The sequence below is a fragment of the Falco punctatus genome (genome assembly GCF_963210335.1).
Source record: "Falco punctatus genome assembly, chromosome: 2".
Classification (NCBI taxonomy): Eukaryota; Metazoa; Chordata; class Aves; order Falconiformes; family Falconidae; genus Falco; species Falco punctatus.
The window spans coordinates 121056938-121079006 of record NC_137581.1 but is presented as its reverse complement, the minus strand read 5'-3'; the positions used below and the strand labels follow the sequence as shown (position 1 = coordinate 121079006).

At 42.0% G+C, this 22069-nt stretch overlaps 1 protein-coding gene and 1 long non-coding RNA gene across 6 annotated transcripts in view; one reads left to right on the top strand and one right to left on the bottom strand.

The window, feature by feature from the left end:
- The window catches only part of IMPG2 (interphotoreceptor matrix proteoglycan 2), a 62301-nt gene that overhangs the window by 25676 nt on the left and 14556 nt on the right, over positions 1–22069 (bottom strand). For 4 of the 5 annotated variants that reach the window (XR_013925912.1, XM_080374632.1, XM_080374630.1 and 1 more), the window contains exons 3-6: positions 20040–20206; positions 9586–9617; positions 9466–9489; positions 355–407 (exon numbers count right to left, since the gene is read on the bottom strand). Coding sequence is in view for 4 of the 5 variants with exons in the window: in XM_080374632.1 (XP_080230758.1) it covers positions 355–407; positions 9466–9489; positions 9586–9617; positions 20040–20206 (276 nt within the window). In the remaining variant the exon portion in view is untranslated. The remainder of the gene's footprint in view (positions 1–354; positions 408–9465; positions 9490–9585; positions 9618–20039; positions 20207–22069) is intronic. The other variant, XM_080374629.1, reaches the window with a different exon arrangement.
- Positions 4748–10554, top strand: LOC308058617. The gene is made up of 2 exons (XR_013925913.1): positions 4748–6924; positions 6997–10554. It is a non-coding gene; the product is annotated as an uncharacterized lncRNA (long non-coding RNA).

Below are 22069 nucleotides of genomic sequence, written 5' to 3'. Positions count from 1 at the left end.
ATTTGATTCCTATACCCATCATCGTGACAGAAACAACACGGGAAACACCTGAAGAGCCTGAGGGAAAGTATCAAATACACTAATCAGAATAAAATGCTAATGACCTATCTAAACAGATGTGGTTTTGGGAACATGAAGTTAAGTGCATTAAAAAGTGCACAGAACTTCTTTCACAAGTAGGATTTTCAGGACTCATACAATAACAAAATAACATCAGCATACAACATGATCTCCAAATCACAAACAGCATTATCTGAGATGCAAAAACTAACAGCTCTTTCTGAAACCCAAGCAGTATTGAATTTCTCAATTTTCTAGCAATTCAGAATCAGCAAGAGTTAGGTGAAAACTGACCTCTCAATGTGGTAACATCAGCATCCAAAGCTGGAGTTGGAGTCCCACTACTGCTAAATAAAAATAAAATCAGAAATTGAAATTGGACACAGTTAGGTAGTTTTATTAGTTTTTGATTTACCTGTGATTCTGCTGCCACACAAAAAGCAGGTCTGCAGAATTACTGCATCATGGTACTACTTTGCTGACAACCTTCATAAAAATTATGTAGTTCTGTAGTATTTCAGTTATCTTTTGCAACTTAGATATTGGGTCCCTTGCATCACACAGCACATCCTGTGCCCTTCTGGGCTGCTAACCTCCATATACTCCCACTGACTTGGGAGTCCCACCCAAAAATACATTCTGCCTTCCAGCAGTTCTGTAAAAGTAGCAGATGTGAAGACCAGGGATAGAACACAAAGATAACCTGTAAAATTCTATTAAATGCTCAGGTTTTAAAATACTCTCCAGTGCACTGAAACACCACAACTGTACCGAAATCACTGCTAGAAGATGGGTTCTTTTCGTCATGACTTTTACTCTGCCTATTTGGAAATCTTCAAAAGGCACCAGCTTCCAAATACAATTATTGTATTCATACACACATAAAACAACTCTAGGCCAAATGTGAAAAATAAAAACATTTCAGATAAAAATCAGATGAAGACTGTCAGCCTGAAGAAAAACTTAGCAGCTTTGACATGGCTCCTACAGCAAACCCAAGCTCCTTGGGGCCAATACTGTAAACCCTGAGCAACCATCAAGTTACCAAGATTGGGAGACATGTTCTGACAGAAACAAGTCTTCCCTAAATGAAGAAATGATTTTCCAGGTTTGTCATGTTTTTAATATATACAGCTCAACCTGCAAAGATTGGAAGTTTAAGTGCTGGAGAGAAATGGAACTTCAGAAAACAAAGTTCATCGCACTGAGATACTTCTCCCATTTCTAAAGGAACTCCTTTGTTACTGGTGGTCATACTCGTGCCATAAAATAAGCACCGCAGCACGGTCTTCACTGTAACGTATGTGGGCACTGGTATGACGCAAGCCACAGCTCCTAGCCTTGCCAGGTTTGATTTCTGACTCACAGACCAGATTACTGGTCTTGCCATGTGTCCTCAAGCCAAACTCCACTCCAAGTTGAAGGTTATTTTGCCTCCTTCAGATGTATAACCAGTCTCTGTATCGCTCCAAAACCCAAGGGCTCCCAGCACCAGCCAGACAACCAGCTCCAAAGCTACACTCCAACAATACCAGGGCATGAGCACGTGATCAAACATATGATCATTTCTCTGAGTTAATGTCTCAAACACTGTTTCTCCCCCTGCCTCTAAGACATGTCACACTCACCAATAAACAGACCTGAAGAAAAATCTGATTGATTTTCTATTTAAGTCAAGAATCTTTCCCCCCATCTTTTCCCAGGAGGCACAGGCTGGTCCTGCACATAATGGATTAACCACACCAGAATATAGCGAGTTCAGGGAATGTTCAACTGACAGGGCAAGATCTACACAACAGCTGTAAAATACTAAGAAAAAATAAAATAACCTCCAGATGAACAAAGCAGAAAATACTTATCCAAGAGCTTAAACAGTACCTTCATGTATTTTCTTGAACAACTGAAGCTGATGAAGCCTACGCAAGCTTTGAAATGTACAGTTGTTTGTGTCTGCTTCCATCTCGTGGACACTGCTACCTGTGTTCAGCCAGCACAGTGCAAGGTAACCCTCTACTCATTCTTTGACAACCTCAGTAAATCCTGGAGTGATTTCCAAAACTGGAACGCCAAATTTTACTAGCAAGTATAATTTAGACAAGATATCCTCACTTATTCTCTCTGCCATTGCCATCCCACATATAAGGAGTCACATGTAACTCATTCAAAAAAATATCCACTTCTTTCTGCTAAAAAACCCAAACAACAGAAAAACACATTAGATGGGTTTCTATTTTCTTAAGGATGCCGGTTATATTTCAGAGGAATTTCACTTCCTTATTTATCATCTTAGACCTGAAATAAAAACCATTGCTTAATTCTAAATTGGTCAGATTAATGATTTTCCAGTTAAATTCACTTAACTCCAAAGCTGCATTCCTCTTACCAATTCAAATAGGCATTAAGATTACATCTATACCAGAGTCTCACCGAATTACAGCATCAGTGAATAAAGTATTGTAGCGCATCCCGTTTGACAATGGTATGTTCAGAAGCACATATGGTTCTGCTCCTCAGGAGAGGTGAGACGATCTGCGATTTTACTTACTACAAACGGTTTAGTGTGACTGAGGTCAGAATAAAAAAAATCAACAAAAGCAAATCGATGTGCAGTGAAACAATTCTGCTACAGGATTTGTAATGTTCTGTTCAGCTGAAGTGCTCAGACCCCTGTGTGAACGCCAGCTGAGCCTTCTATCAGCCCTCTTTTCTTTAGAAGGGGACAGCGAGAAGCAGAGTACAGAGCACCAGCACTGCTGCCCGCTGGCTGCTGCTCCAGGTCACCACAGACGCCACCTCCTGCAGACCTGTGCTGCACCTTGGCCACCTGAGCCCTTTTGAGATGCCCTACCTGACCAGCTGAGTGGCCGGCTCTGCGGTGGGCAAGCCTGGGCTAACGGCCAGAACTCCCACCCAGCCGCTCGCTCACCACCCTTCTCCAGGAGGCAGGGGAGAAAATAAGGTGAAAATGCTTCAGAGGATAAAGACAGGAGGATCGCTTGCCAGTTACCTCCACCGGCAAAACAGACCCAGCTGGCGGAAAGTTAAATTAACCTGTTGCATATTTAAAGAGGTTTGGGTAGCGAGAAACAGACAAACATTAAAGCACCACCTACCCTCCACCCTCTGCCAGGCTCAGCTTCACGCCCCGCTCCCGTACCCGGTGTGGGCCCTGCAGGGAATGCGTGCCCGCCGCCCTGCCCTTGGCCTCCCGCATGCCACCACCCCGCACTGTGGCTGTTCCCTCCCCCTCCCCCCGCACCATGTTTCTGCCCCTTCGCACCCCGGCTTTCCCCGAGGTGCCCAGCCATGCCCTGCAGCAGGGCAGCTGGAGCGAGCAGGCTGCTAGTTACAGGTGCATCAAAACTAAATTATCTAAGTCTCAGGGGTCCCAGGGGACTCTCCCCGCCACTGACCCAAATGAGCAGCAGCTCTCCAACGGGGCGCTTCGGCAACGCCAGCTTATGCACTGGGTCAGCTGCTGCGTGGCGGCAGCCACAGACTGAACTGGGCCACGGGGCAACCGCCAGAGCACTGAAAAGCGACATGAGGGTAACGCTGCTGCCCTTACAGCACAGCAAACCCATCACCTCGAGCCGTAAGAGGCCACCATCTTTGTCGAAGCTTGGTAATGTATTCTTACTGGTACTGAGGGGCTTCTAAACACAAGCCCCCGAGACCTAACCAATTTTCTGACAGAATTCCAGTTCACAGCTGCCTGAAAATTAAAAGCCAAGGGCTTAAGTAAGACCTAGTAAATCCCTGATAAATCTAACCTAGTAAGACCAGTCAAGTATCAAATTTGGTCAAACTAACAGTTACCAGTTTTTCTCAGGAGGATAAAAATAATGTTTTAAGAAACTGCTATAATCAGCCTTACTTTATGCACAACATTGTTTTTTTCATTGCTTTACCAGAACGACAAGGTTTGCTTTCTTTTTGCATCCATTTCTTTTTGCCTTTTACTTCCCCTTAACATTATGATTTTTCAAATGCCCACTTTATTCACCTCCTAAAAAAGCAGCAATACTACCAGGTATCTCTAAGGAAGTCACTCAAAATGCACACAACAGCACATATACTGATTTGCCTGATCACACTACTCTTCAAGGTAAACACAGATCCAAATCCCCCTTCAGTCACACCATTTAAAATACAATATTTGTTTGCTCCCCCACCCCCCAGGATTAATCCAGGGCCCAGGCTTTATTTTTGACTATAGCTACACAAGCAAGGCCCTCCAGGTGGAGGGACTATATTCCAGCAAGAGCTTACTGTGAATTTGCAACACATACACATGAAACGTAATTGCTGTTGTCCTACCTGCATGAGTGATGCCCTGGACCACCTTGGCTGAGCAGCAAGCAAAATATAAAAACATACACATATGTATGGAGAGGCAGGAAGGAATGTATACAAGCAGACATCTAAGCAGCAGAACAAGCAACACTGCACTATGTTTCCTTGGCAGAAACAACCGGTTTCAGATCATGCAGCTGTTAGACGCCGGGATCTAGGCTGGCATAAGGCAAGACCCATAAGGGCCTCAGAAGTTGATCTGAAGCAAACGGTGCCTATGGATAGCCTATACGTATTAACACAGCAAGCATGGCTCACAAATAAGGCTGATACTCCCCCTTTTCAGACCCCACGGTGTGTACTTCTGTGCAATGTCAGTCACATCAGGAAAACCCACCAAGGCACACACAGGGTCCCACTGGCCCATGGGCAACTGCAGAGCCTAAACAAGTTCTTTCTGTGCAGCCATACTGTGCTGCTAAGGAGAAATAACACTCTGGATCTGTCAAGTGAGGCATTGGTGAGACCACTGCACCTGCCCATGACATTTTTTAAAGGTGTTAGTCACATTTTCCCCTACATCACTCCTCAGCATTTAACACAAACCCAGCTCTGTGGCTGAAGCAGGTAACATCTTCAGATTTGAACTACACGTTCCAGACGTCCATCAGTCTATCAATGATTGACATAGTTTATCAATTTGAATGCCCTAAAGACTAATTTGCTATGTCAAACATTTATTTATCTTAAACATTATTATTTCAGTGTTCATATTGCACAAAGAAGGGAAAATCCTTTCACAGTCCAATTTTCTCCTTTTTCAATATTTTAATCACATGTCCTTGAACTAAGCAAGTATGTGATTTCAGAGGTATTTTTATGCAAGAATGAAAGACTGAGCCTGGTATGTAGATCCTTTTCCTTTTAAATTGTACTTGCTTTTACCTTCATTTTCATTTAGGTAATTCTTGAATTTTGACTTCTTTAAGTTTTAAAGCAGGACAAATCTTATATTTGCTACCTCACAGTAGGGAGCACAGAAGAAAATACACAACTGCAGAGGAGCAGCATGGAAGTCTTCACATTGGGGTAAAGCTGTGCAGATGCTCAAAAATTTCTGAAAGGAGCAATACCATTGCCAAGTTCACATGCAGACAGTAAAGAAGCCCAGGTATGTCTCCACTGCACTCAGACCTGCTGAAATGATCCCAGCTTGGCAGGCAAACTCCTTCTTTCATTAAGCACATTTAGATAACTGATACGGAATTTGAGCCCATATCACCAACCATTGCTGCCACCACTGATGAAACACAGATCCTAAAATTGCCAATATATTTCAAAGCAGAGAACACAGACAGAACAAAGGAAGTCTGGATGTGATTTACTGTGACTAATTTCAGTGACTCTAGAATCAGCGAGTACGTCAGAAAGGACACATGCTTCTATTTTGTTTAACATGAATGTCACTTCTGAAGAAATGACAAAGCAGTGCATTATTATTCATCCTTTTCAAGTATCCCATCCTCCTCATCTTTCCTCCAGTATGTTATTGTGCATACAGCACTCAAGCAAGTCTATGATGTAAAAGCACTGAGTTTGCTACTGCAGGAATTTTGTGTGCCTCCTTTGCCTTCAGTTGATTCTCAAGATCTGGCTTTTGACACCCCAGGAATTAGACAGAACAACTGTCCTGTTGTCACACGACATACTCCAATTTTACGAAAACAAAATTCACTATGCAAAGTCCCAACAGTCTGCTGAACAAAGCAATCATTGCAAGTCTTTAACTGATGCAATACTTCCACACTTCCCGTTGGGACAAAACTCTAAAATGCCACTGGGCTGCTCTCTGAACATCTGGATTATGTCCTATGCGTTACTTTTCCTTTGAGGTTTTCTCCCCGGTGGTATTCAGTTTAATCCCTCGGCTCCTTAAAGGGCCAGGCTAGCTGGGCACTTAACCTATGTGCATACATGCACCAGCCTTACGGGAGCAAAATTCCACCCTGCTGTTACACAACTGTCAGTAATGCCGGATTGGGAGTTATTCTGGGAAGTTACACAAGTACAAGCCACCTTTCTGCAAGCTACACTAAAACTGCCCTAGCCTTTGACTAGCTGAGACAAGCTTTTTCCAGCTAGATACACAGTACTGACATCTAGGCAGGATCACGTGAGATGTGTTAAATCATTTAAGTCACAGCTTCAGTTCTACAGTTGTTCATAGCTTTCAGCACAGTTTTGCTTTAATCTAGAAAAGTAGTGTAGTTAAAGTGAGAACAGATATCAAGGCCTTGTCTTTCCTTCCAGATCAGCCCCAAATCAAGAAATCGTTACAGAGAAATGATTGTTTCACAGCAGAAAAAGCTTGGTCAAAGATCATAAAAAGAAAATACTCTTTCAGTTTCTTGTGCTTGGGCTCTGCTCTAGAAAATAACCCAGTGCAAAATTTCCTATGTTCTTACCAGTGGGAAAACAGACTGAGAAACACGCCTAGTGCCAGGCCCCCAGACTGAAATGACTGCTTCTGCACATTCATCAGAGAAAGCGGAGCTGGCCAGAGGGCAGGCCAGAGGGCAGGCCAGAGGGCAGGCCAGAGGGCAGGCCAGAGGGCAGGCCAGAGGGCAGGCCAGAGGGCAGGCCAGAGCACCCCACCGAAGCCCTGCTCTGGGGCATCCTCTGGGGCGCCTGTCCTTCCCTGCCAAGAGGGACGCCTCACTCGAACCTCTCATCTAGACACCCAGAGCTGGTGCTTCAGGCTAGCCCCGCCATCCCTTGAGACGTGAAACCAGGACAGCCCCCAGCTCTGACATGGTGGCAAGCGTGCCAGGTCACATCACAGCGCTGGCCCAGCCCCTCCACACACGCAGGCAGCGCTGCCCAGGCCATGGCAGAGCCATGCTGGCATCCCCAGGCACAGGAGGGACGCCGCACTGGGCTTCCCACGCCTTGCCTCAGGGACCACGGGCCACCCTGGCTTGGACACTTACTCTGACCTCTTTTGAACATTTTAAAAAGGTCTTAATTTTATTCCAGTGTGCACCGAGAGGCCCTGTATAGTTTGCAGTAAATGACAATGTTGGTTGCCAGCAGCACCGACATGGCTCACTCCTCTTGATGGAACACAAGTTAGACATCTTCTACCCATGACAGCCAATCGTGGCTTTGTTTTCATATGACTATGGCTTACAAGCTTCACATCTTAAACCATGAATGCTCCGAGATGTCCAGAATGCTCTTAGAGTAACTTTGAGGTTTTTAATATTGCCAAAATAATTTCCATTAATTTCTTCCTGATGTTGCATTATCCAGAGCAAATCTAGCTGTTTCTGCCTCACTGCTTCAGCCCTGCACCACATTCTATGCTACAAAACACTATCACATCCAAGCACAAGATAAACAACAACTTTTAGAGGAAAAGATATAGTAAACCCAAACCTTAAACTGACAGTGAAAACAAAGATCCCATCCTAAAGCTATGAACAATCCGAAGTAATACATACTGGGATAGAAGCAGTGTGTTTTTGACAGAGATGCAACGCAGCCCCACAGCAAACCAAGCTGGGTGAAGTTTGCCAGTTATCTGCCTGGAGCCCCTTTAAAGCCTGTCACAAAGCACTTGATACGATGGCTTTTGCACAAGTACAACATTAATCACCTCAACCCACCTTCAGTGCAGTGACTCTAGATTTGTTAGTGCTGGCTCTAATTCCTTTCATATGTCTCTACAATTACTAGATTTCCTAAATGATCACACAGAGGGATACAGTAGGTTTTCAAACTTCTTCAGAAAGATAAATTTTTTTAGTCTTCAATATTCAAACTGAGATAACTGTATCACTGAATTCACATTTTCTGATAAACAAGATGTGGTTCCATTCATGTAAAGAGCCAGTCTAGAGAATGGCTGATGCTAATGAGAATTAATCAGACCCAAAAAGTTTAAAACGGCAAGATTTATTTTTTTTTTAATGTATTTTCTCTTTGAAGAGAAAAGCATGTAGAAGTTTGGTCGACATTTCATTCTCAGCAGAGAAAGTTCTGAACAGATGTACGCTCCAGCCGAGCTGGAGGCTTCGGGCAGTGTGCCTGCAGAGGGGTGTTCAGCTCAACAGGACAGAGAAACCAGTCTCTTAGGAATTACTTTTTCCCTTATCATCTCATGTTATTAATTTTAATATATAATGCTGTGGTAATGAAATCATTATGAGGACACCCAATTTGGGAAGTTGGGCTGTTTTGTTGTGTTTTTTTTTTTTTTTTTTAAAGTCTGTTAAGTGATTACTCTTCCCAGTAAATGAATTACACATCTTTCTCATAGCCTTATGTGGCCTGTAAAGCAGGGAATTCAGCCTGCCCATTTTTCAGGTGAGTTCAGTACTAGGTTGGTCAGGTTTGAACTGGCCTAAAAATAATAGCTTAGTTTTAGTAAGTTCTTACTTAAACTTACTTTAGAACTTTAAGTAAGTTCTGAGTAGAAATGGAGTAATAATAATTTGACTTGGTTTTCCTTTCAGTTCAAAAAAAGACATGAAAATAACGAGTTCAGTTCAGGTTTACTTTGGTAAAAAGAAGCCACAGTTCAGACTAATTTTCATTTTTATTGCCTTGTTAAAGTGTGAGGAGCACAAGCAGCCAATTCCCTTCTAACTCTTTCTAGAGCACATCTCTCAAGTTTTTTTTTTAAAAAGCATTTCAAAAACATTCCACTTTTTTGCAATGACGACCAGGATTACCTTAAAGCCTTTGGGAAAGAGTGCTCTGGTTATCCTGCAAGCAACACAAGTAACTATGGACACATCTCTTTCCCAAAATAGATTTCGCCCACTAAACCTCTTCAGGTAAATAGGCTGCGTCTGTGCCCGACAGCCAGCAAGGTGATGACATACTTAAGCAAAAGTACAAGCCCCACATTGGCTGAGATATTTCAAGTGTGCCAAGACAGAGGTTCACATGCAAGAATGACAGAATTTCTCCACTACACTTTTCAATATGCCATTTTGCACAAAGGCAAATTTTGTTCATCTTCAGTGCCCAAATCAACTCCAGCAGCAGCAAGAACGGGAGAAAGGACCGATGGGGAGCCTTTAAAAACGGAGAATTACTTACCCACATGACCAATCAGTGCAGGAGCTGGCAAGAAAAAGAGAGAAAAGGTTACAAAATGTCACAACTCAGCTCTGCTGTTATCTCCAGAGAGCAAAACACAAGGCCAACACAGACACTCACCTGTCCATTGCTTCCTTCGTATAGGACAGTTTCTGGAAAACAAACAAACCCTAAGTATATTTGAGTATCACAAGGTGAAAGGGATTGAAATGCAGTTCATACCACTTTTTTTCCTCCCACGTGCCAAAATAACACCCTTATCTTTGTTCTGTGTTCATTTGCTAAGTCCAGAATCTATTAACAAAGTCCCTGCTGAAAAGAAAATTTATCCTGCGTTTCCAAAATACAACTGAAACTCAACAACAGATGCTGTGAAGAGCACCCAGTTTGTCAGCAGATGCTCTGCTTTTCTGCCTTTCCCCACATTACTCTGCAGGACAATGTTGTATCACCTTAGAGGACATTAGCAGTAAGATCCTTGTAAGCAAGCAGCCTTAAGAAATACAGTATTGTCTGGCACTTGTCTATAGATTTAAAACCACCTTTTTGAAAGTATAGTTACAGCTTAAGGTAACATAGTAGGATTAGCCCAATGACTTTCTTTATAGTTATACAAGTGACAGGGACAACATTTTTTGCATTTTTTTTGGTATATAAAGAGCAAGACAGGGTTACATAGTTCATAATTTCTCATCAAAATTCTCATGGTATTAGTGCCACTGGTTCTACAGAGGCATTGCGTGAGTTTGTGAGGAATCCCAGAAAAAGTGGAGGAGATCCTGAGCAGTTTGCAGCATGACAGATGCTGAGAAATAATGCTGTACCCTGCTGCTGTACCAATGTAAACAGAACATAAAATACTTACAGAGGATTATCGTCCAGCCACAACTTCTCTGCCTCTCTCTGGTTTGGGGGAAAAAAGGATTTTTTTTTTGGTGGTTTGTTGGGTCGCCTTTCTTTGCGTAATCAATGTAGATGTATTTTCCAGTAAAAACTCAATCCAAAATGGATCAACTCGAATCTCTACTTTGAAGTTAAATTGCAACAACTCTGAAAATTTCTCTGCAGAACACCCATTTGTATTTAGTGTCCTAGGGACTGCCACTCCAAGCTATCCTATGGTTCATTTTGTGAAGGAGGGGTGACAAGGCAAAAGAGACTTTTTGAGCAGGTTAGCCTTCTCAATCTCTTCACCTGCATTTCTAAGGAAGTATATAAATTCAGTCTTTATTGATTTGGAGCCACATCAAAGACCACCCTTCTCTTCTTTCCAGCACATCTGAGGACAGTGTGATTGCAGGTAGAACAGCAGGCCGCCCGGATATCAGCCTGAGGATGGCATGCCAATATATAAATTTCAGTCAGTTTGCTTTTCAGCCTCTCCTTTGGCCAACCTTTATTATGCAAGTCCATTAAATGGAGTATTTGGAGACACATTATGAAAAACTAAGACACAGTGAGACCCGTTTTAAGTGACAAAGAAGCTAGCAAAACTAGGTGGTCTACAGCAAAAAAATCTAACGCAGGGCCACTAAAACTACTGGACTTCAGGTATGCTTTTTTTTTAAGGGGTCATTGCACTGCTCTATACAGTGCTTGTACTCAGCTTTGGTGTGCTGGGATCTGCAAGGTACAGAGAGACTGATTCCCCCTCTACAAGCTTTTGGAAAGTTAAGTAGTAGCCCATATAGTAAAACATGTTTGTTCATTAGAAAAAGACACCTTCTTCCATATTCAGTCAGTCAGGGCAGTTTGTAGGTGCTATTAAAAACAATGTGGTTATTAGGGTCCCTACACACCTTTTTAATACCAGCAGGTAGTCTGCACCCAGTAGCTTTCCTCACTGGTCCTCCAAAGGCACTGACAGCAGATGCCCTGATGGCTCCATCGAGGGACAGGGCAGAGACCCTCAGCCAAAGCTCTGCTGCAGGGCAGCCCAGAAGCTGCTGGTGCCCAGCCTTCCCAAGCCGGGGTCCCAGGACTTAACCAGTATGTCTTGTTATTTCCCAGTCTGCCATTCAATAAATTGTAAGAACAACTTACAAGAACCAAATCTGAAATGCCAAATTATTATTTTAATGGCCAAGGCCTAGAATAACAAACGTGACGCACCATCTCCACATCTACAGTTTAAAAAAAGGCAACAAATTACTAAATTATCATCCAATTTTGCAGTAAACTAGAGAAGCCTAATACTGTATGACTGCCATTGAATGACTGCCTCTGTGTAGGGTGGCTGGATTATTTCTTAATTCACCTAGTTCAGGACAGAATATTCTCTCTTCATTGCAAATCACGTTTTGAGAAATAAAATAACTTTACAGGATTACTGTTTAAATGACCTGACTTTTCACCATGCTTTCTCTGACAAAATCTCCAACTGGATTCAACAGCAGCACTGACAAATTATGATAAATATTGTCACCCTGACCTTTGGTTGCTATACAATGCTGTGCAGCTATCGCAAAATCATCAACAAAAATGCATGAACTGTAAATTACAAATGAGTTGATAAAAGAATTATCAGTCATCCATTAAAACTCATATGCCAATGCAAAGCTTGCACAAAGATGACTATCATCTTGCAGCTTTGTGTAACAGATTAAATCTTCGGGTTTACAGTAAATTCAAAAGGGAAGTATGATCTCAAACCCCAGTCTTCAGTCTCTTGCAGTCTGCAGAGAGCTGAAAAGCGGATTCACACATTTTGGATCAGTCCTACAGACTGAAATAGCAGACTTGTTTTTTATAGTGTTAAATGTTAGTTTTGTTGCTTTGGTTTTTTTCTACTGAGAATGTAAAAATGAAGCATCCCCCTATTGCTAAGCTGGCATAGTCCGCCAAGTTTGTAACATGATTACCTTCCTCTCTCTCAAATGCCTAATTTGCAAGCTTCTTATTTAGTATACAATAGTCTTTGCCAAACCACCTTGACTCTCTGGCTCCATTCCCTCATTAACAGGATGTAGTCATAAACATACACACCGCACAAGGACATGCAAGGATTAATTAACATCTCTACCCTTTGAATACTTGAAATGTTCTATAAACAGTTCCACAGCAGCAGCAGCACCACGCCAAAGCTCAAGGAGATGGCTTTTACACAGTGAAGCTACCTCTGGCAGATGCTTTGTATAAAATTCTCTTGAAGCAAGACCTTCATAACAGTATTATACCAATTCTTCTAAAGCTGGGAGATGAGTTTTGTGTCAGTTGCTCTAGCGCTTCCCTTTTTCAACACATACCACCATTTTAGATAATGCAAAATTATCACGAATGACCAAGAGTCCATAACATTCAATGCAGGCTACCACAAGACCACAAAGCACATGCCAGACAGACCGCAGGGATGAGCTTCAAGGAACTTGCAGAAAATCAATTTTATAGGATACTCTTGTCTGATCCTAACAGGCTATCGTTATGCACAGAAGACAAAACATCTTGGAGATAATTTCAGGTAGGAGAAAAAGGTGGAGGAAATGTCAAGGAAATCTTAAATAATCTCATATTAGTTTAATCCCATCTGCATAGGACTGTACCGAGCACGTTTGTTTTAACCTACCAGTACACGTCATTGCCAACAGCAATGTCACACCAAGAAACGATTCTCTCCTTGCTTGTCCCGATTCCTCACCGCAGTGTGTGGCAGAACCACACTCCCTGAGGCAAGGCCAAAGCACTGGGGGTAATCCAAGGAAATGGGTGCCAATGTCCCAGACTGAAGCTGGAGGGAAAGGCTGGGACGGAGAGCAGTGCTCTGAGGCACAGCCCTGGCAAAGAAAGTGGAAACATGGTCTACAGTGAGTAAGGACAGAGAGAGCAGGGAAAGCTTAGTGGAACAGAAATTGTTTTAACCATGTTAAACTTGAAATGTAGGCTAGAGATCCATGGAAAGGTGTCAGAAACAAGCTAAGGGTCCAGTCTGTCTCAGAGGAATTGGCTCCACAGCAGAGGTGAACTCTCAGTGTAGAAGTGATTCTTCCATGTGTGTTAGGCAGCGCTATCTAGAAATGAGGTGCAAAATAAGGAAAACAAGCAAGAACTACAGATTTGCCAAGTAAAGGAGCTGATCAGACAAGGATGATGAGGATGAAGCATCCTTTCTGAGCTCTGCCTGGGAAGAGATGAGCACAGGCTTCACAGCTGTTAGTTTCTGTGCTGTGCCAGGTGTCAGCGAGACCGAAAAGGAAGATTTAGGCTGGAACTGGAGGAGAGTGACCAGAGAGAATTAACACAGACAGAGCTTAATAGATGAAAGGGAGCTGAGACAAGACTCGGAGAAGCAACTGGAACTAATTAATCTATTTGCATGTATCTGATGAAGGTTTGGAGTTTTTTTCCTCTAAGTTATAGGAGGCTAAAACTTGCAATGCAAAAAGAAAGAGCCAAAGTCAATAGGACAATAGTAAGCATGGGGATAAGAAAGGGGGTGAAGGAAATCCAGCAGAATAGCTCAGAGGAAGGCAACAGAATAAATTGGTGTTGCATCTGTAAAGGGGAATGGCGGGTGTGAAAGGTCAGATGAGATCTGCTTTTTAAAGATTTAGAAGAAACTGGAGACGTTCTATGCAAAGAAAAAAATGTTAAGGTATCTAAGTCAGCAATCAAAAAGATGCTGGAACATTGGATTAAACAGAGAAAGACAATGGTTAGCAAGGAAGACCCTTGAACAGGAAGAAGTGACACAGCAGAAAAGGTCTTTCTGCCTCAGGAACCTTAGGAAGACATTCATCTACTTCACGAAGTGGTCAGAAACGACAGCACTGGGAGTAAGTGGTTACAAATTACTTGCATCATTGGGGTGCTACATCTCACCTTTGAATGCAGCTCAGAGTTCAGGCAAAGTCACATACTTCACATTGCTACGTGCACATTTCAGCATGCCAAGGAGGTTTTTCATTATGCTACTCATTAAGGCATATCTTTGCCTTCTGCCCCTTTTATCCTGGTCTGTCACTTGAGTAGTTAAGGCTGTGCTCCAAACACACTGAAACAGGTAGAGCTACTGATGGGCTGAAAAGTCAATACTGAACAAAGGTACTGCTGAGCCAACACAACTGCAGGTTTTGTACCTTGTCCCAGGAGCTTTTTGAGTTGTCTTTTGGTAGGTGAACATCTCCTGTTCCAGTTTTGGAGATTCCTGGGGAAACTGTCTGCCTTTTGGTTCTCAGACAAAGCGTGCTACAAACTCCTTGCCTTTAACTCCTGGCCCTCAGCCCCACGAAGAGATGCGCAATAGCACAAATATCCCTCTCACCAGCAACCAAAACCCACGTAGACCTGCTTCCTTTGGAAAGCATTCCTGACCTAATACATGTTGTCACACCTCACTTCCCCAGCACTGTTCAGACAGGCTTTGTTATACACATTGAGCCTCAGCAGATACAGCTGAGTATCTATTTATTTATATACGAGCCCTCAGGAGGTATAGGTATCTGCTCAATGACTTAAATTACATGAGCTGTCTTCATTTTTCATTTCTCATGACAGATTTTCTCAACATGCCTTGTTGTTGTAGATTCTCATCAGATCTACAAGGAATGACAACTCATTAAAACTTTATTTTCTGAAATTTGATTGAAGTTTGGAGAAATAGAGATTGGGACATATAATCTGCCATAAAGGATGGATTTGCCCTATTACATGCCCACACTGGAAACGTGGGATACAGACAGAATTTTATGATGGGAACATCGCAGCATCACGCTTCCAAGCTGCATTTTGCTATGGACTCAGGGAGGAGATTCTACTTGTATTGGAAACATGAAGGTCTACCTACCTCCAGCTTCCATCAGGGTCTCTTCGTAAAACCCAAATTTCCTGAATTCTCCAGGAACTGTAAAACGTCAAGTTTCAGGATTTTGACAAATTTAAAAAATGACCCCAAATCAACTGCCCAACAGAACAATGACAGTCATGCAAGCCGGTGGGCAGCTTGCTTTAAGCACTCTGATGAACAGAAAGGTCACAACAATTATCTCAGCCTACCGCGCCTTAACTGGATATGTGGCAGTTAAACAGATGAGTATGACCATCAGTATTTTAGGTTTCCTCCACCCTTCAAGGAATATTATCCGACCTATTTCAAAATATCCACTGAACTAATAATTCATATGGACTAGCTCCTGCAGCTCTTCGTGGTGGCAGGTACTACTGAGCTGTGCTTCATCACCAGCGTTAAGCAGCAAACACAGCCCTGACTTGTGTGTCACGCACCAGCGGGAAGTTACCTCTTCACTATTACCTACATTCCCCTTGTTTGCTTTCTCTTTTCTCTCTTTTAGAAATAAGGATTCCAAGATCGCTACAACTAACAGCCAAAGGCTGGGGAATCATGGAGTTCAGAGAACCTCTCTTGCCAGCAGGAACCTGGCAGCCACAGAGCAATATCGAATGTATTCTGCATATTGATTGTCACTTTTTCATTCCTCTAGCCGATACACATAGCAGTCTATCTACTTGTTTTGCTGAATGAAATATATTTTTCCTCCTCTTCTAATCACAGTACATTTATGAATTACGTGTATAACAAGACCTGACATCATTTCTTGCTATATGAGCATATATATACTATTAGTTAATGTGAAATCACCTAAGGCTCCATAAAAAAATGTACACAATCAAGGTATTTGCAAGGTAGTCATAAGGTGAAAGGTACTCACCAGCAGCTTTCAACAGAAGCTGAAAGTTTACAGTGTATTCTGCACATCATGCTTTTTGGTGGGGTTTGTTGTTGGTTTTGGTTGGTAGTTTTTTTGTTTCTTTTTTAAAGGACCACAGACTAGATAAGGGTGTGCTTTACACATACTTTTTTAAACCTCTTGAAAATATCTTTGTTCTTACTACCACTCCACATTTTTCACACCTTCTGTTCTTTTAGTTTTGTTCCTTCACACTTAAGCATGCAGTGCAGCATCATCTAAAGCAATTTGCACAAAATCCTGCTTTCAGGACGGCAGGTGTCAAAACAGTTTCACCTGTACTCCAGAACGGCTGCATTATTTCAGTTATTTATAAAGTAAAAAAATGTGCCCAGCAACTATGTGGGTATCTTACAAAGTATATCATATGCCAGCTGCAAATGCTCCTAGGAATAGCACAGATTAAAGCACTGCTGCCAAACCGGCACAATCTCACAGCCAGAAGTACGAGGCATCTGGGAAATCAACAGTTTCTTTTCCTTGCGTTTCTCCCCTCTTGGATTTTTCAAAAATCATCTAGTGCAAGTGTGAATACTGCCAGTCATAGGGCACAGACAAGGCAAGTTTTGGCAGTATAAGAATTGTAGACACACATGACCCAAAGTGTAGAACTGCTGTGTGAATGGGGTGAATGAGGATAGTCTGCATAACACAGAGTTATGCTTCCCCCGAAATACGGGGCTACGCAATAAGGAACATAAGCTGAGTTAATTTATATGAAGGAGCGTTTATACAAAGAAATATACTGCAAACAAAAATTACCTTTGGACTAGAATTACCTTCTCCTTTTCTATTTCTGCCAAGATTAGAAAAGATATGGAGGGATAACATAATCCCACACTTTTTAAGCCTATTTAATATCCAAATAAATTAGTTAGGTTAGTAATCTTCCTATGTAAAGTACTTTCATTTAACATGATCACAATTTGGAGAAAAAAAAGAATATTTAAATTAATTATGTTATGGTTGGCATAAATCCGTTCATATGCTCCTTCTGAAAATCTGGGAAGTATTTGCTTTAAGAATCAAATGAAAACTGAGTATATGTATTATATATTACTGCATAAATGCGTATATATACACCCATGTACATGCAACCGCACCATGGCAGGCCTCGATTCTCCAAGTCGGCATATGGCACACAGCTTGCTTACTGCAGAGCAGCACAAGCCTTGCCTTCCGAGCCACACCTCTTGTACCAGCAAAAGCCATCTGATGGCAAACAAGCAAATTCTAGCTATGTATGCCTTCATCTCCACCAGATTAGTCAAGTCTTTTTGATGGACTGTTAGAGATTGAACAACATTTTTCCTGACAAAAAGAAGTATGATATGAGAGCTGGGATCAGAGCTGGTCCAAGACCCATCTGATATCCAGTAAGAAAGTGTGTCAAAAGCAAGAGTTTTTCTTTATAGAATAAATAGAATTTTTCTTTACGTGAACTAAGCCACGTTGGAGCAGACATTGCAACATCTGTAGGTGTGTGACAGTGATTATCAGGGATTAGAGGAAAGCAATCATTTTGCTGAATTATTGTTTATTGAGAGCAAACCCCACAGATTTATTTTGCTTAATTTTCAGATATGATTAACTCCTTTTGAGAGAGAAAGGGAAAATTCATGGCACGCAGCACTACTAAAAACTGAATTTCATGTCCTACCTACTAAAAAGTAATACAGAAAGACACTCTGGAATAAGACTGCCAGAAACTGCCAGCATGCACAATACACAAGTGGTGGCAGGTCAATGCTATGGCAGTAATAGCCAATATATACCAAAAGAAAAGCAGAAATGCTTTCATCTGCTGCAGGCTCTAAATTAAACTCTTGAAGTTAATCACAGACAATTCAGAGACACTGGACAGCAGAGGAGGATTAGAAACAAGCGGTATATAATGAGGCATGCAATGGCCAGACAAAGAACTACTGCCAACCATGTATGCTGCTTTTCCACAGTGCCAGGCAGAAGTGAGTCTTCCTTTTAAGTAACTGAGTGTGGACTCTTCACACATATCACACACACATGCTACAGAGTACTGAGCGCACTGTGAAATGTGGCAGCCCTTTGGTGAGAAGTGCTTAGCACTTTATATATCAAACCTAAGTAATGAAAGAAAAAAAAAAAAAAGGCAACAGCTAACCACGGACAAATGAATGAACGTGCTGTAATGAGAGGAAAAAAAAAATCCTACAAGTAAGGAAAAGGCTTAGCCATATAACTTGGTCACCTTAGCTGGTGAAAGTGGAAAGAACAAGAGGGTAGGACACAGTGCCTTCGAAAGTGCACTCGGTCCCATCGGCTGAACCCCAGCTCTTACTATCACGTTAGACCAGTGCAAGCAACTAGCAGAATGTTCTTAAAACCAGAGCTGTAACTGCTGCATTTGTTTGGACTTAATGTTCTCAGAGCTGCTTTAAAGAGGTTTCACACTCTGACAAGCATTTTGTATGTGAGCACCTACAAGAAAGAGTGAGCCAGTACTAAAGTTAACAATTAAATCCACACTCCAACCATACCCAAAAAAGTAAAGCAGCAGTGGGAAGTTAGATGCATCATCCTTGCTTCCAAGAATCATCCTGATTTCTTTTAATAAGCTCCCACCATAGATCATCGCACTGCCAAAATCTTACATAAAGCAATGATACATGCACTATGCACATAAAAAGTTCACATGAACTTTACTTGTCTCCACCTTTTTGCAAAGTCTTCTAAGGACAACATACCACCAGACATCAGAGGCAAACTTTGGCTAGCATTCCCCTGCGAAGGCTAACATGCAGGCTCAGAAAGAAACACCACCTCTCTCCATTACCCACAATGGGTTTTACATTCACGTTCCCTAGTGCACATTCCTAGCATAGGAGTCCATAAAAAAGCAGAAAGGAAAAACATCAGCACATCCATACTAGCAGAGCATCACTGATTCTACGGGATCAAACATTTAAGACTTCTACGTTTCATAAAACTACTCATCCATTAGCTTGCAAAAATAGAAGACATTGTAATCTTGACGACCCATAAGCCACCATACATTTTAAGATAGCCTTTCAACCAGAGAAATTAGGATATTTACTGTATCTTGGATGTGTACAAAGTTAAGCGCTTAATTTTATAATTCACAAACACCTGAAAAGACATCTTCATCATTTCATTTGATATAGGCTGCTCTAGTTTAGCTTAATGTTCCCTTTATTTGCTTTAAGCTATAATAATCTCGCTTCAACTGAAATAGCAGAAAATTTACCAAGGTATTCAGCAATTTTTTATTTAGTTCTTTTATAGCCATATACTGATTTTAACCTCTGCAACTCCCCCATGGTGACAATATTACCAATTGCCTTCATAGGACACCAAAGCTTTTTATAGCCACACTCTTTTCAGTCAGACTGCAGTGCACAGACATTGCAAACCTACAGCCACACAAAATACCAAACAGGTAATTTTGCCATAATCTTGGTAACATCAGAGACACTGCTCAGAACTTCCAGCTCTGCAGTGCTGTTTGGGCTGAAGGCACCTGTGTGTGCAGGTCAGAGCAGGAAGGCTGCTACATGCCGCAGGGAGTGCTGCACCACAGCCTGCCTCATGTCACGCTGCCTTTTCAGACAAGGGATCTAGACATCATTTACTTGTCTAGAACATACCTATTGAAGATAACAGTCTCTTCACCATCATGGCTTTTCCTTCAATCAGATCAGCTATAACTTTGTTTTTGGAACTCATCTCAGAACTATGGATCCAAGAGCTGGGATACTCATGTCTGTGCGTTTTAAGGGCTCCACAGATTACAACCTGCAATATGCTAAGTTGCACATTGCAGTGGGACATTATGACCTTGCTTCCAAGAAAACACCAATCAGGTGCTGCACCCACCTTCACAATCAGACTTCGGTGCTCCTCAGACTGACTGAAGTTTGTGCCCATTTCAAAGATACTCATCATGCCTTCCTCACACAGGCTCATCCAGGTGTGATACTCTTCACGCTCTGGCAGTCTATCCCAGAATGTCTTGAAGACCTCCCAGACTGTTTCCTGACATACTGAAGGCACAAGAAAGGTCTCGTGTTAGTACAACAGGAGTGCTTCTGTGGCACGGGTGGCCAGGATAGTACTGTCCAAATTTTATTTTTTTTTTTTACTGAAGTAATTACTTCATTAAAGGGAAAAAAAAAGCGCAAGAGCAAGTGCACTTGTCTTCTAACAACCCCAAGAACAACAGCATTTTCAATGAGTGAAACTGTCCTTGATCAGTGGGCCAGATTTTTAGAAAATTTGGAAAACCAAAATAGTATGGCAAATGTCCACACAGAAACTAGAGCTGGAACTTAATTTTTAAGAATTATAGTGGCACTGATCAGCGGTTTAGAGGCTTAATCGGTTAACAATTCCTTCAGACTCACCCATACACGGAATTTAAAATCACTTTCAGAAATTATAATTGCATTAATAATTTGAAAAACAAGGCAGGATGATGACACAACAACATAATATGCTAAGTAGTAAGTTGATCTAACCCCACTGTATGTATGCACTGAGAAAGAGCTGGACATTGCTGAGTGAACAGGCAGTCTGCAAATTACGGGTTAAATTATCTTGTACTACACCAGCTGCTTTAATCTCCCAATCCTGCACGTGCTCTTTGCCAATCAGAGCAACTGGTCACCTAATGCTCAAGGACCTCTCTGTGACCCAGGATAACTGGAAGACTGCAAGATTTATAGGATTTTCCTTGTGTCCTGGAAGAGAACAACGTTACAAGGAGAACAACTCTAAAAATCACTTGCAGCAAATGCCAGCCTGCAGTAGTAGCAGACAAACCTGCTTTTTGGCCTTAATCGGATTTCATTACTTCTATATACACATAGTTCAGGAGAGGAATGCTTCGCATTCAGGGAAAGTCCTGATATCATAAGCAAGACCCTACAGGAGACTAACCATGAATCTATCTTTGGAAAGCAATTTTCTTCAATCAGCTTAAAAATAAGCTCCAGGCTGCCAAACCCAGTACCTTCCTACCATTTCTTCTTGATGCTCTTTATGCCGAATTCCAAAATTGATTAAGTGTACTTGTGTAAAATGTAACACAGATCACATACGGAAAGATACTTTCATTCAATCAAGAGATAAACGTTTCTCTTCATGTCAAAGGTTTCATAAATAAGGAATTCTAATTTTAATTTATTTCATAAATAAAACCTTAAGGAGCTGTTTCACATCCATTAAGCACACTTAAAGCTTAGTGGATTCTGGCATGCTGCATGGCACCATGCAGAAAAAGCTCTTTTCTCCACCCTGAATTGCAGTTTGTCAGAGCAGCTGGGACTGTTTCTCCATTGTGGAACTCTACAGAAACAAAGGCACTGCATGCCACACTCCGGGCAACTTTCCTGCATGGAGGTTAGCCTTGCAGCTCATTCAGTATGTGTGACTAGAGAAGAATACCACCCTCGGACTCTGAATTATTAACTGTCAGTAGTATATTACTTCTCTAGCAGCCCTCTAGCTTCCAGGTAGTTAACTTAATCTGTAAGACACAGTAATGAGGTAAGGAGTATTGGAGATGCTTCCAGTCAGTTTTGCTTACACATCTTTATTGATCAGAAATAACCAGCCAAATTTACAAGCATCCATGCCTCCCCTGATGCTGCCCCTCAAGTAGCCGAGGAAGCCAGCTCTGAGGCAGTCACTATGTTTCCGTATGACCTCTGCACAGACCTCAGGCAATGAAGCCATAATCCTGCTCTGGGATTTCTGGATCCTGCTGGAGTACTAATAAGCTTTCTGAAGCAGAATGACATCTGTAGTATCCTCTCTACCATCCCACTCGTAAGAGCTGGGCATCCAGAAAAAGACCAAAGTCTAGTTACAAATCCAGAAGCCTACACTAAGGAACATTGCTCTCA